Source organism: Pecten maximus, chromosome 12 (genome assembly GCF_902652985.1).
Source record: "Pecten maximus chromosome 12, xPecMax1.1, whole genome shotgun sequence".
Classification (NCBI taxonomy): Eukaryota; Metazoa; Mollusca; class Bivalvia; order Pectinida; family Pectinidae; genus Pecten; species Pecten maximus.
In genome coordinates, this window is record NC_047026.1 from 19,284,230 (window position 1) to 19,300,230 (window position 16,001).

At 37.7% G+C, this 16,001-nt stretch overlaps 1 protein-coding gene and 2 long non-coding RNA genes across 3 annotated transcripts in view; 1 reads left to right on the forward strand and 2 right to left on the reverse strand.

Annotated features, from left to right (window-relative positions):
* Positions 1 to 3,700: 3,700 nt before the first annotated feature.
* LOC117339609 lies at positions 3,701 to 4,852 on the reverse strand. The gene is made up of 2 exons (XR_004535274.1): positions 4,749 to 4,852; positions 3,701 to 4,710 (listed from the first exon to the last, which is right to left on the reverse strand). It is a non-coding gene; the product is annotated as an uncharacterized LOC117339609 (long non-coding RNA).
* Positions 4,704 to 6,148, forward strand: LOC117339610. Its single transcript, XR_004535275.1, has 2 exons — positions 4,704 to 4,813; positions 4,852 to 6,148. It is a non-coding gene; the product is annotated as an uncharacterized LOC117339610 (long non-coding RNA).
* Positions 6,149 to 8,389: 2,241 nt separating this feature from the next.
* Positions 8,390 to 16,001, reverse strand: part of LOC117339611 (E3 ubiquitin-protein ligase MARCH5-like) — an 87,316-nt gene continuing 79,704 nt past the window's right edge. The window contains exons 5-6 of the mRNA XM_033901298.1: positions 11,079 to 11,242; positions 8,390 to 9,990 (exon numbers count right to left, since the gene is read on the reverse strand). Coding sequence (XP_033757189.1) covers positions 9,874 to 9,990; positions 11,079 to 11,242 — 281 coding nt within the window. The 3' untranslated portion in view covers positions 8,390 to 9,873. The remainder of the gene's footprint in view (positions 9,991 to 11,078; positions 11,243 to 16,001) is intronic.

Below are 16,001 nucleotides of genomic sequence, written 5' to 3' on the forward strand. Positions count from 1 at the left end.
ATGCTCATGTGGCCCTGACTGACCCCCAGGGGCTGATCGTCAGGGTCAATTGAATGAACTGAAATATTTTCAATCGCAGGTGACCGTTAAGGCCCATGGCCTCTTCTTTTTTCATGCATCCTTCATGGTTACAATGTATGCTGTAATGTTTGTGTCATGGATGGTACAGCAATGAAATTGCTTGTGTGGTTTATTTGTAAATATTTCTTTATGGAAACATGTTTATATAAAAGATTGAAAAACACAAGTCTTGTTTATACTTTTTGGGAAAGGGGCCGCGGTGGCCGAGTTGTTAAGGTGTACCGACACTTTATCACTAGCCCTCCACCTCTGGGTTGCGAGTTCGAAACCTACCTGGGGCAGTTGCCAGGTACTGACCGTAGGCCGATGGTTTTTCTCCGGGTACCCCGGCTTTCCTCCTCCAAAACCTGGCACGTCCTTAAATGACCCTGGCTGTTAATAGGACGTTAAGCAAAAACAAACCAAATATACTTTTGGTTAATATTTTTATCTGTAAGAAACTGTACTATGTCTCATAACCCAAATACACGAAACAATAGGTTGGGTTTTTGTATTGTTTAATGTCCTATAATAGCTATTGTCATAAATGGATGACTTCCCCGACGATGCTTGTGTGTAGTGTATGTGTTTTGTAAGACTGTGATGTTTGTCTTTTAGTGATAGCACAGAATCGATACCCACTTTATAGTGCTATCTCACTGAAGCATACTACCGAAAACACCCAGCATAACACCTCACCTGGTCACATTATACTGACAACTGGCCAACCAGTCAGCTTCTACCGAAATGCTAAGCAGGTTTAGTGTCTACCAATATTATAGACTCTGCTATGTCTCTGCCAGGGGTCACAGGGGCGAACGCTTAACTAAAGGCCAAATGTGAGAAGTGGCAAGGGAGATGGTACGAAGAAGAAAGTTGTCATGAAGGAAAAGAAATTATTGATTGTATGTGGTCCCAAATTTAGTCGCCTCTTAGGAATCATGCAATGGGGGCAGCAGGTAAATTACCAAATATTGGTGGACAAATCTCATAAATCATCTCGTCACATTTTTTGGATTCTGTGACTTTGTGAGTACAAAAGATTTATTTGAACAACCTTAATAGTTTCTTCATTCCAGTATGTAAAACACTTAATGGCTAGGTATTTTGGTTCTAAAGAAGTTATTTAATCAGAGAGCTGCACTTACATGCACTTTTTGGTTGATAGCCTGTAAGTTAATTTCAGCTACCTTATAGTGATGAACTGACAGTATCATCTGCCTTTGTGTATTGTATAACTGAAGAGTACAAAAAATGTATTGTAAATAAATAAGCCAATTTTCCTCTTGAGACTCGTCCCTCCAGCACTACGGGTGGTTCAGAAAGCAGTCAACCGTTGGTCGATTCAAATGTGGTCCAAGGGAGACCAACACAGCTTTATTAAAATTAGTGGCTGTTGTAAGAGTTATCTTCCTTACATCTAAGATGAAAGATTTGGATTCTCTCAAAAAAAACATGAGACCTAAAGGCCCTGTATTGCTCACCTGTATTTGGCAGTAAATATTGGAAAACACTACATTTCTGCAGAAGAAGGATTTGCTATACAAGATGCATTTTCCATATTTGGCCCTACCCCTCAGGCCCCTGTGGGGCCAGAACCCACCATTTACACAAAATTGGGAATCCCCTTCACCCAAGGATGCTTCATACCAAATCCTTTAATTCATACAGGAGGATTTTAACGTATTTGGTGCATATTTCCCCTGTTTTCGCCCACCCCTCAGGTCCCTCGAAGGCCAAGCCCATCGTTTATACCAAATTGATTCACCCAATGATGCTTCGGACCAAATGCTTTCATTCCTAAAGAAAAAGAAGGATAAAGTAATTGCAATATTTCCCCTATTAGGCCCTGCCCCTCAGGCCTCTTAGAGAGCCAGACCCATATTTTATTTGAAACTGGTTCTTCTTCACCCAACTATGCTCCACACCAAGTTGAAATCTGCTCAGTGGTTCATGACTAATAGTGAAAATATGATGGACGACAGATGCAGGACGATGGACTCTGTGCCGCAGCATTAAAAGGATCACTGGTTCAACCGTAACAAGGATCGTTGGTTTATCATCCGTAACTAGGATGGTTGGTTCATCATATGTAGCCAGGATGGATGGTTCATCATCTGTAACCAGGATGGTTTGTTCATCGGTAACCAGGATTGTTGGTTCATCTGTTATCAGGATGGTTGGTTCATCATCTGTAATCAGGATGGTTGGTTCATCATCTGTAACCAGGATGGTTTGTTCATCATCAGTAACCAGGATGGTTGGTTCATCATCTGTTGCCAGGATGGTTGGTTCATCATCTGTTGCCAGGATGGTTGGTTCATCATCTGTAACCAGGATCAATGGTTCATCATCTGTTGCCAGGATGGTTGGTTCATCATCTGTAACTAGGATGGTTTGTTCATCGGTAACCAGGATTGTTGGTTCATCTGTTATCAGGATGGTTGGTTCATCATCTGTAACCAGGATGGTTGGTCCATCATCAGTAACCAGGATTGTTGGTTCATCAGTAACCAGGATGGTTGGTTCATCTGTTATCAGGACGGTTGGTTCATCATCTGTAACCAGGGTGGTTGGGTCATCATCCTTTACCAAGGTGGTTGGTTCATTATCTGTAACCAGGGTGGTTGGTTCATCATCTGTTACCAGGGTGGTTGGTTCATCATCAGTAACCAGGATGGTTGGTTCATCATCAGTAACCAGGATGGTTGGTTCATCATCAGTAACCAGGATGGTTGGTTCATCATCAGTAACTAGGATGGTTGGTTCATCATCAGTAACCAGGATGGTTGGTTCATCATCAGTAACCAGGATGGTTGGTTCATCATCTGTTACCAGGGTGGTTGGTTCATCATCAGTAACTAGGATGGTTGGTTCATCTGTTACCAGGATGGTTGGTTCATCATCAGTAACTAGGATGGTTGATTCATCAGTAACTAGGATGGTTGGTTCATCTGTTATCAGGATGGTTGGTTCATCTGTTATCAGGATGGTTGGTTCATCTGTTATCAGGATGGTTGGTTCATCTGTTATCAGGATGGTTGGTTCATCTGTTATCAGGATGGTTGGTTCATCATCTGTTATCAGGATGGTTGGTTCAGCAACGGTAACCAGATCATAATGGTGTAAAACTCCTCTTGGCTTATTAATAATAGAATGAACTTTTGGTGAGTCTGTAGAGCAAGGACACTGCAAATTTTATTTCTTGAACCAGTTGCTTCATTTTTAACCACAAAATGTTAACACAAATGAATTAATTTGTACAAGACGTGATGGTTTGGACGAAAATTGTGAGGTTTCTTGACAAAATGAAGTTTATTGATGTCATTGGTTTATGTAAATCCTGGTACAGCCATCGTCAGGATATTGTTTCACCTTCACAATAAGGCAATATCTGCATCAGGAACACAAGTGTTTACACAGGCAAAATGTCTTGAGGTATTAATTTGACCTGAAAAAAATATTCACCTAAAATTGACCTGAAAAAGACCTGAAAATGAGGTCAATTTCACATGAAGGAATTTTCAGGTCAATTTTTGGTCAAATTCAGCTCAATTTCTTACTATTCTGCTCTTTTCAGGTTGACCTGAATTGACATGAGGACATTTTGCCTATGTACATAAAATACAAAAAGCTGCAGCTCTATCACGCATTGTTTATTTGACTTATTCATTTAATATAATATCCCCATGAAAATAACTTGCATACAAAATGAAACTTCATGAAAACAAATCAACATGTACTGCAAATGGTAGTGGTCAACCAATACCAGTGTATCCGTCCCACATCCGTCGAGCAAGGTGCCAGCTAATAAACTGGCGACAAGTTTTTTCTCTCTAAAATCTGACAATGGATGATGCATCACTATTAGGCCAATCTGACCTGAACAGAGCAAAAAATGCTTGATACATCTTTGGCTTTTAATATATTTGAATAAAACGATATGAAAATATTTCAACAGCTTACCATAAAATTATTCCACGTTAACAAATTAATGTGATATATAATATACATTTCCTGTTTTTGTGTTAAACAGTTGTAATTTTACCACACGTCAACACACTTGGAGCAGACCGTCAATAGTACAGGTGTAGAGAAATTCAGTAAAACATCAATTAGTATTGTGTATGTACACACACTTCCCTTTGTCAACTTGAGGAAATTCCTTCACTTTAAATTTTCTATAGGAAAGCATCACATATTTCGCATTTCTATGGACATCTTAAATTAAGATTTTCTTTTATTTGAGGAACGTTATTGAAAATGGGACCTGCAAAGTGCTTACTTATATTGTAAAATACATATTTTGGTGGTAATTGATATTATTTTCACTCTTGAAGCATTGTACAAATATAGTATATAGGAATAGTTCCTATATACTTTTTCTACAGCGAAAACTGTTGGTGCGCCAATTCATTGAAACTTGCAAATACATGTACATAATTGGAAATACTGATCATAGATTAGGGTAAAATTGACCAAATGAAATATAAAATATATATGATTAAAGGGCAAAAAATACATTGGTGGTCAATTTATTATCTAAAATATGATAAAACAATATCATCATTTGATTAAGATGAGGAGTGGAAAGTTATAAAAAAATTTGAAAATGGATGAGAGATGAAAGTCCAATATTAATTGATACACCTCTACATGGTTTACTGAAGGCTGAAGGTTAGATACACCTCTACATGGTTTACTGAAGGCTGAAGGTTAGATACACCTCTACATGGTTTACTGAAGGCTGAAGGTTAGATACACCTCTACATGGTTTACTGAAGGCTGAAGTAACCTTATCTTCAGGGAGTTAAGACATGTTTAACAGTGTTTTATTCTGAAAACCTAAATAATCTCAGCTTTCTCACAGAAAAAAAACCAAGACAATAACTTTAAGCTAATTATAAGAACTCACCTGGGTCTCTTTGTTAGATCAGGCTTAGACCTCACCTGGGTCTCCTTGTTAGATCAGGCTCAGACCTCACCTGTGTCTCCTTGTTAGATCAGGCTTAGACCTCACCTGGGCGTCCTTGTTAGATCAGGCTTAGACCTCACCTGTGTCTCCTTGATAGATCAGGCTTAGACCTCACCTGGGCGTCCTTGTTAGATCAGGCTTAGAACTCACCTGGGCGTCCTTGTTAGATCAGGCTTAGACCTCACCTGTGTCTCCTTGATAGATCAGGCTCAGACCTCACCTGGGCCTCATTGATAGATCAGGCTCAGAACTTGCCTGGGCGTCCTTGTTAGATCAGGCTCAGAACTCACCTGGGCGTCCTTGCTAGATCAGGCTCAGAATTCACCTGGGCGTCCTTGTTAGATAAGGCTCAGAACTCACCTGGGCGTCCTTGTTAGATCAGGCTTGGAAATCACCTGGGTCTCATGAATAAAACCAAGCTCAGATTCACCTAGGCCTCCTTCATTAAATCAGGCTAAGAACTCACCTGGGTCTCATTGATAGATCAGACTTAGACCTCACCTGGGTCTCTTTGTTAGATCAGGCTTAGACCTCACCTGTGTCTCCTTGATAGATCAGGCTCAGACCTCACCTGGGTCTCATTGATAGATCAGGCTCAGACCTCACCTGGGTCTCATTGATAGATCAGGCTCAGAACTCACCTGGGCGTCCTTGCTAGATCAGGCTCAGACCTCACCTGGGTCTCCTTGTTAGATCAGGCTCAGACCTCACCTGGGTCTCCTTGTTAGATCAGGCTTAGAACTCGCCTGGGTCTCCTTGTTAGATCAGGCTCAGACCTCACCTGGGTCTCCTTGTTAGATCAGGCTCAGAACTCACCTGGGTGCCCTTGTTAGATCAGGCTTAGACCTCACCTGGGCTTCCTTGTTAGATCAGGCTTGGAACTCACCTGGGTCTCGTGAATAAAACCAAGCTCAGATTCACCTAGGCCTCCTTCATTAAATCAGGCTAAGAACTCACCTGGGTCTCCTTGATAGATTAAACTCGGAACTTATTTGGGCCTTTTTGTTACCTCAAGCTCAGGACTCATCTAGATCTCTTTAATCATGAGACTCAAGTATTGAAATAGCATTTAATTTGTGAGAATTCTTGGTGTGAATGGATTATTGCCTTAATTAAAAAAAAAAGTTTTTGTTTCAATAACAAAAATACCTGGATCTAGGAATTTAGATTAAATAAATTTTCACATTCCAAGGAACCATAAATTAATATGAATTTTGTGCCTATACAATAACCACACCCCAGTACTTAATTACCATAAAACTGAACTCAGAATAATGACTGAGTTCTTTTAGCATTATTCCTGTGGTAATTAAATCAAGGTCCCTACTGTAGGAAGGATGCTTCTGATTTGTGTTTAAAGAGCTCAATGATGAAAAAATTCTGTTCAATACCTATATTTGAGATTTGTGGTTACATATATTGATAACAAATCTCTGTTTTGTAAGTACATGTACTACAAACAAATTTCTCACATACTTCACAGAGTTAGAGTTATCCTGCGGTTGCCATTGATCTCACACATGTGGGCGGGGGGGGGGGGGGGGGGGGGGGGGGGGGGGGGGGGGTGTAAAGACAGCTGAGACACGCTCAATATGACGCTGCTCACAATAACGTAACGTCATAATTTTACGTTGAGTAACCATGTCGTAAATGATGACGTCATTAATTTTGATGCAAATTCCATGGAGCATTGTAGATGGCGCGATGTAAAACTTTCATAAAAGCTTACATCTGCTTGCAAGTACAATTATGTACATGTATATGAGAAAAATAATCAAACATGGGTCTGTTCTACGAACAAGGATATCTCAACCCTCGTGTAAGAGTTTGGCTGGCCAGCACTCGACAAGCCTTGTACTGACTGGCTAAACTCTTACACAAGTGTTGAGATATCCCTGTCCACGGAACAGACCCATGTTAGATTCTATTAATCTCAACCCTCGGGGTAAGATAATTAAGCTGGCAAGCCTCGTGTTTGGCAACTTAAGAATCTTCCCCTCGGGTTGAGATTCCCCTGTCTCACCCGTAAAGGGGTGAAAGATTCTATTAATCATTCCATGCAACATTCAATCATCATCCAAATGTTTGCATTTTATGATGGCCTACAATAGGTGAGACAACAGTCAAAATGACCCTGATTTAACTTCATTAATTTTATAGCCATATGAATGGATTTTCCTCTGGAAATGTTCATAAAGGAATCTGCAGCAAACAGGATAATACGAATTAACTATTTCACTATAAAATTATTAAAAATCTAAATATTTCATCATGACTGCCAAAAGTTTACAAAAGTATAAAGAAAATGGTTGTCCGTATCACAGAAAGACCTATCATTTGGATCTACCAGGGAAGGAAGTACAATGAAATGTAATATAGATGATTAATTCTCTTACAAAAATGTAAAAGTACAGATACCATATCAGGTAAAGGAACACAGGGCTGTGTACTAAATACACTCACCAATACACAATCTTTTATGAGAAAATGTCACTGAAAGTTTTCAAATGACACTTATTAGTTGCATTATTTTGATATATTCCAGATTTATGTAAGCTTCTCTGCAAACCATATAACATAAAATATTATTATACCTCATGTTTATAACAGTGCCTGTTATTAGCCGAAACGCATCACGTGGGAGGGGGATAAAGGGGGATAAAATATCATATCTCCCTGGACCGCGTGCCCCCATGGCGACCCCCACATTCTGTTGCGAGGAGTTGTCTCCCTTCCAGTTATTTACAAATGGCAGATGAACAGAAACGCAAACGTTTTTGTGCAGGCGAAGAAGCAGAAATAGATAAAATTCTGCAAAACAAGATTGCTCAGAACACGAAAATATCAAGAAATGTACACGCCAACTGTTTCCAAGAGTTTCTAAAAGAAACTGTCAATAACACCTTGACTTGGAATCGTATCAATTGAGCGACCGGGATCACAGGGGTTTGTGATAAAAATGATATTTCATATCTTCAGTTTATTTTTGAGTATCATCATTACTGATTATTTTATGGTATAATAAACAATTTATGGCCCTGGATGCAGGGTAATATGAAGGTTTGTTTACCCTCAGTTCTCATATTTCCCTTGGGCAAGCCCTCGGGAAATATGACCTTCAGGTAAACAAACCTTCGTATTACCCTGCATCCAGGGCCATAAATGCATAATATTTTTCAGGAATAAAATATTTAACTAAGATTTGATAACAGTTCCAGTTCCCTAAGTATAACTTAAATATATGAACACTCTCTGCAATCTTTTAATGAATGGACAAGCTTTATCAATGATATCTAATACATGTAATCCAGCAAGAACTGGTGAATTCACACAAATATCAAACTCCACAGAAAAATAAATTTGTTGATAAATTCTGTACCATATTTATTTAATAGTAAGCCCATGCCTGACAATAAGCCTGCCCACTATTTATAGTCTAACTTGGTGTGCTGACACCTAGTAACTATATATACACTGTATATATATACATTGTACATGTATATATACCTATACCTTTACAAGAATTGACACTAATATCAAAGGAAAATGCACCAATATTTCAATGAGCTCTTTAGCTAATTAACAGGTCAAATTTTATTACTACTATTTAGACTAATCGCACAGCAAAAATATTCATAATAGGGCAGTGATTTTTCAAGGTAGAGGGGATAGGGGCATTGCCTGATGAGTCATGACCCTATAAATATCAGAATTGAACGTACATTTAATCTTAAACTACTCTGAAGTTAATACACATCACAATGAATTCATGAAATAGTAAATAAGTCAATAAGTTAACAAATAAAGTGGAAACCTTTTTCTTGAATGATTTTTTTAACATTTAATAACTAAATATTAAGAATAATGATATCAGTTAAAACAGAAATAGAACAACATTACTTGCATGGCAGATGTCTCGGTAACTTATACATTAACCCTCAAATAAGCCCCTTCCTTTACTGTAAAAGCTCAAATAAGCCCCTTCCTCTACTGTAAAAGCTCAAATAAGCCCCTTCCTCTACTGTAAAAGTTTATCACAAGTTTGGGGAGGGCTTATTTGTGCGAATTTTTCAGCTCACAATTTCAAAACTGATGATTCTTCAAAAAGAAGACAGCATATTTGTGAGCAGGGGCTTCTTTGTTGATAAATACAATATACATGTATACATATTGCATATTGCTAAACAATATCCTTCCGCTCCTTTAAAACCCACTCAAAACTGCAGTAAAAGGCTAAAAGCATCTGTCCTAGTATTTCCTATGGAATGAAAATATCCCTTTTAACCAGTGACATACTGCAATTGCTCAACAATAAGCCCATGTCTGGTTATAAGCCTACCAATTTTGCAGTTTATTTGAAATACTAACAAAACAAAAGCTATTTAATCGTCTTGCCATAAGCCTTTCCCCCTATAATCAAAATTGATAGATATGTAGAGTATTGCTAACACACATCTATCTCAGGTACCAAGGCCATTTTGTTTACTGCGGTCCAAACAAGTTGTTTATCAAACAAGGAAAGACCTCATGATTTTATGTTGTTTTCAGACGAGCCTTGACAAAGACTTTCCAGGCCTGTAATGACATCCGCAGGTCTGTCAAGATCTATGCATGAAATATTACGTAAAAATAGATGAACCACAGTTTGACTGCATAAACGAACAGGTCCCTGGCTGAACATCCAAGACAACACTCTAACATTTAGAGTCTGAAAAATTTTCTTGCTTGATAACTAATGCAGTTAAAATAAGTCCATGATTTTCATCTATGTTGACCAAGTCCAGTTCATGGCAGTTAATCTGTGATGACCTTGACCTTAATCTTTGATGACCTTGACCTTACATCTGTGTTTCACTAGGGAAGTCCATGATGACACGATTGGCCTGTCGCTGGTACTGCTGTTGCTTGTAATATATCTTAAGAGCACCTTTTATGGTAATGAATGCGATTCCTCCCTGAAAAAACACACACATTAGAACAATGTTGTTCTGTAGAAGTTAACACATGATGAAATTTATATTGATCAATATTTTATTTAAATGTTGACATGGAATTTTACTTCCAGACTGCAGATAACAGGAAATTGCCAGCAGAATTAGCCAAATTTAAAGTTTAGTTCTCAATAGAATGTGACTAAATTTGTAGTGTAGTGTTCTTGAGATATATCATTGATTCTACATGAGTAAACTATAGCCTCCCCCCCCCCCCCCCCCCCCCCCCCCCAAATGATTGCATCAAATTGAAGATTGACAGCTTGTGTGGAGGGGAACACATTCTGGGCTTCAGCAGTCCTAAATCCTCTGAAGTTGCCAAAAGAGTACATATACTAGTTCAGTGATCAATTTTATTCGAGAGGAAACAACCCTTAAAGAAAACAAAACTATCATCAGACGACTGCTCAACTGAAACAAAACTGTCATCAGACAACTGCTCGACAGAAAAGACAGAGTTAACTATGCCATGTTTAAACGAGAGGTACTTCAGAAAGAAAAATGAGGGAACAATTCAGGATAAAGGAATTGGTTTCGGAGTTGCCTCCCTTACACCCAATTTCTAAAAGAAGTTGTCGGTTTGTTTGTATATAGAGGGTTTAATGTCCTTAGACAGCCAGGGTCATATTGGGGACAGTTGTCAAGATACCAACAGAGGAAAATAAACAAAGAAAGAATAGACATGACAGAATGAAAGAGACAAAGATACCAAGTGTTTTAATAACCAGCTTCCAGATTGATACTTTTGAAGTATTTTGAAGCGTATCAGAACTGAAAGCCAGTGGCCAGGAAGCTCTAAGGGTTGGAGTGTCTGTCTACAGTTCACACCTAAGTACATCCCTCCCATTACACAATGTTATTTCTAAGATGAGAGATATCAAGCGAACACTATCTAATACACAATTATACAAATTATTATTGAGTTTCAACAGATTCATTTAATCACAGTGAAAAAAACATGGTCTCTAATTAATGAATATAGAATGAACAGTTCGATTCATGAGCAAATCTGATTATTTGACACAGCTGATTGAGGACTATGTAGTACAAACCAGCAATGTTCTTTGGAAGTTTGAATGGACTGAACCAAACATGAGTTTCCCTACGATCGTGGCAATGGTTGGCAGGATGAGGGCCCCACACAGGACACGTGTGGCACACAATGGGTCAGACAGAGGGGCAGTCTCGGCTGGGATCCGCATGTTCTTCGAGCATTCTGTAAAATACAATAGTCATAACCAATTTAGTTAGCCTCAGGGTTCATACGGTTAATGTCAAACCAAATTCAAGGCCATTTCAAGGCTTTTTCAATGCTTTTTCAAGGCTTTTTCAATGCCTTAATTAAATATCAAAGGCCCATTTTTCCCAATCATCTAAGTCATCTTGAGAGGGAACAAGAGAACAAAAAAAGCAACTTACAACTATCCACTTGATCAAAATACAACTTGATATGGTAATTATCAACGTCTGAAGGGGAGGCAGCATAGGCAAAGTTGAATCCAAATGATCAGTGACCATGGTCTCACTTATGAAACCTTAATCTTAATATTAAAGGATTTTTCAAGGCTGTAAACCAATTTGCAAGGCTCAGAATGAATATTCAAGGCTTTTCAAGTCCCGTGCTAACCCTGAACCTCTCTATATCACATCACCATTTATGTTGCCATAATCCTTCACCAATATTGAGGTACATAGTCATTACAGCATATTACATGTCGGTAGATATTTCAGTGGGACCACACTATACAGTCTTACTGATCCTACACTACAGAAACAAGTCACCAGAAATAAACATATTCAATTCTTGTTTATGGGTTTATTTGGTAGATATTTCAGTGAGATAGCACTAGAATATCTTCCTGATCCTACCCTAAACAAGGCATCGCAAACGATACAAATCCCCTCCCGTGCTAACACATGAACTCTGACGCAAAATGGGGGCTGGGGTAATTGCAGGACATTGAAATAACATCAGTTGTCATTTGCACTGAACTGCAATAGACATGGATGGGCTTATTATCAGGCATGTGCTCATTGGCAGATAAATATGGTATATATTGTTATGCATTCAAAAGTATCTGGTTACGCATCACACTAGCAACTTCATTTCCTGATAGTTATTATAATTATGTGTGTATCTAAATGCATATATAAGCATTTTCCTTTGTTCAGAAGGTTTAATTGACTCATATATGAAGTTTGGTCAGGATCCGTTCAAAAATGAAGTTGCATTTCAGCGCTGACACAGATTTTCTATAAATAGTAATGGTGACATTGGCCTTGACCTTGGCGCCCTAAAACACGAACTCATACGAGGTATTCCCATGCTGGACCCATATATGAAGTTTGGTCAGGATCCGTTCAGAAATGAGGTCGCAAAAGTGCTGACAAAGATTTTCTATAAATAGGAACGGTGACCTTGACCTTGGCACCCTGAAACACGAACTCGTTCAGGGTATTCCCATGCTGAACCCATATATGAAGTTTGGTCAGGATCCGTTCAGAAATGAAGTTGCAAGAGTGCTGACAAAGATTTTCTATAAATAGTAATGCTGATCTTGACCTTGACACCCTGAAACACGAACTCGTTCGAGGTATTCCCATGCTGGACCCATTTATGAAGTTTGGTCAGGATCCGTTCAGAAATGAAGTTGCAAGAGTGCTGACAAAGATTTTCTATAAATAGGAACGGTGACCTTGACCTTGGCACCCTGAAACACGAAATCGTTCAGGGTATTCCCATGCTGAACCCATATATGAAGTTTGGTCAGGATCCGTTCAGAAATGAAGTTGCAAGAGTGCTGACAAAGATTTTCTATAAATAGTAATGCTGATCTTGACCTTGGGTAGCAGTGTACAGTAAAAATGCCAAATTCTGAAAAATATGGCACATGTTTTAGATATGTAAACATTGCCAGTTAACCTTACATATAACCTCTAATAAAGTATATATATTTGAAATCTGTACAACATTTGCAATTTTAATAGAGCTCTGAAGGATAAGTAAACTGATATTTTCTGTGATTTTAGAGCTGTGAATACCATGGTAACAGCTTAAAAAATTCTCAAAAATTGCAAAATATTATGATATTTGACCCAAAATGGCACAATTCTCTACACAATTTTTTTTCTGAAACCTATTTAAAATTAAATATCTCTATCCCAAAGACAGAATTAATCTTGTTTGGACATATGTTGTAAATTAAGTTTTTCCGCTATCTTACCTTTTCTGTGGGCTGCCATTTTGCGCTGTAGGCAAAACTAAATTTCCTGTGTAAACACACGTTCGGAAAATCCGGATATTTAAAATCCGGAACCAATTTATTGATTTTTGTTTTAATAAATGTGAAGCCTGTATGTACTACTTCATACTGAATATACCAATTATAGTGTACATTTATTTTTTCATTTTTTATGCATATCATAATACAGGAGTTATTTGCTTAACAAAAAAATTGCCCATGGCCAGGCTGTCTTACTGTGGTGTGCTACCTTATACATCACTTTTTTAAATTCTAATTTTACTAAAAACCCCATGAATGTCTAGAACATGTTCCGACGAACAAAATGACATATCCGGTTACCGTGTATCTTTAATAGTCACCGAGTATTGCTGATTTCCCTGAGAGGTGTATTTTGGCAACTTTTTCTCCCAATCCAGTAATAAGGGGAGGTAATTTTAAAGATGAAAACTCCCATAATTCTGTATATCTCTTGAATAAAGTTGTGTTTTGAGTTGAATGTGGTACTTTGAGTCTCTGTGCATGTAATCAAGCAAAAAATACTATACAACTATCAAATTTAGCCTTGTAATATGACGTCATAGTTACCATGACGTCATCAGTAACTATGACGTCATCAGATGGTATCTATGACGTCATAAATACTCAATGGTGTCATAATAAATAACCAAATTCCTTTCCAAACCTCAGCTTAGCAACACATGCAATATTCTAACTGATAAATCATGGCATGACATCCAAGATTTCAAAATGTCATGCCTATGACATCACAATCATCTGTTTCCACCCCGGTTATTCAGATATGTACCAATGATCATATGAAAGTGTCCGCTGATCCCATTTTATGCGGAAAATGCTATTTTTTCTGCTTTACCTAAGTGAATGACCATAATTGACAATATTGCATCAACCGTACACTCAAGCCATTGAAATTACATGCTTACCATTGTATAAATAAACTGAAAATAATGGTTCCACCAAATATTTCAAAAAATAACACTTACTGTAATAGTTTCCATGGATACGGGGTAATAAATCAGGTAAAACTAACCAGAATTCAGTCTATATGGTTTGTTAGATACCCAATAAGTTATATTGGGTTTGTTATAAAACATAGAATATCTTTTTCAATTTACACTGACTCATTAACATTATGCTTAATTAACCCACCCTTAAAATGGGTAGATATGCGAGTTACCTCCCTTGATTCCTCTAATATGACAAGCCAGATAATAAACAAGTTTTAGATTGTTTTTATGCATTTTTGAGCAATAATGAATTAAAATGAAGCTTAATCAAGCATAATTAAGCACAATTTCCAAAAAATAACATTTTTCAGCCCTTATAAGGTAGCAGTGTACAGTAAAAATGCCAAATTCTGAAAAATATGGCACATGTTTTAGATATGTAAACATTGCCAGTTAACCTTACATATAACCTCTAATAAAGTATATATATTTGAAATCTGTACAACATTTGCAATTTTAATAGAGCTCTGAAGGATAAGTAAACTGATATTTTCTGTGATTTTTAGAGCTGTGAATACCATGGTAACAGCTTAAAAAATTCTCAAAAATTGCAAAATATTATGATATTTGACCCAAAATGGCACAATTCTCTACACAATTTTTTTCCTGAAACCTATTTAAAATTAAATATCTCTATCCCAAAGACAGAATTAATCTTGTTTGGACATATGTTGTAAATTAAGTTTTTCCGCTATCTTACCTTTTCTGTGGGCTGCCATTTTGCGCTGTAGGCAAAACTAAATTTCCTGTGTAAACACACGTTCGGAAAATCCGGATATTTAAAATCCGGAACCAATTTATTGATTTTTGTTTTAATAAATGTGAAGCCTGTATGTACTACTTCATACTGAATATACCAATTATAGTGTACATTTATTTTTTCATTTTTTATGCATATCATAATACAGGAGTTATTTGCTTAACAAAAAAATTGCCCATGGCCAGGCTGTCTTACTGTGGTGTGCTACCTTGACCTTGGCACCCTGAAACACGAACTCGTTCGAGGTATTCCCATGCTGGACCCATTTATGAAGTTTGGTCAGGATCCGTTCAGAAATGAAGTTGCAAGAGTGCTGACAAAGATTTTCTATAAATAGTAACGGTGACCTTGACCTTGACCTTGGCACCCTGAAACACGAACTCGTTCGAGATATTCCCATGCTGGACCCATATGTGAAGTTTGGTCAGAATCCGTTCAAAAATGAAGTCGCAAGAGCGCTGACAAAAAGTGAACATACGTACGTACGTACGAACGGAACGCTATATCCCCTCCCCGACTTTCGTCGCGAGGGGATAATAAGGAGTTATCTCAGTGGTGAAGTAGTCCCATAGATTTTTCCCTAGACAGTCAAATAGTTAACATATTGGACTGAATTATTGTAACCTAAAATAGTTACAAGTATATGGCTTGTTTTTTAGTTTGTTAGCTTCCTTGTGAACAGTCAGGGTATTTATTTCGAGGCTGGGAACTCCTTGTAATAGCTGGTGGCTACCACTTAAGAAAAAGCAGTGGAATGCAGCCAATATAGTTTATACACAAATAGACCATTTGAAGATGAAACTGACTAGATGGCCTGAATCGCTCACATGGCCAGTTAGAAATCATGGCATAATTACTACATTTGTATTTCCAATTTTCATGTTGATCGTACTATGTTAGTGATGCTTTAGGAAATGATATACAACATTTCTTACAGAGGTGATA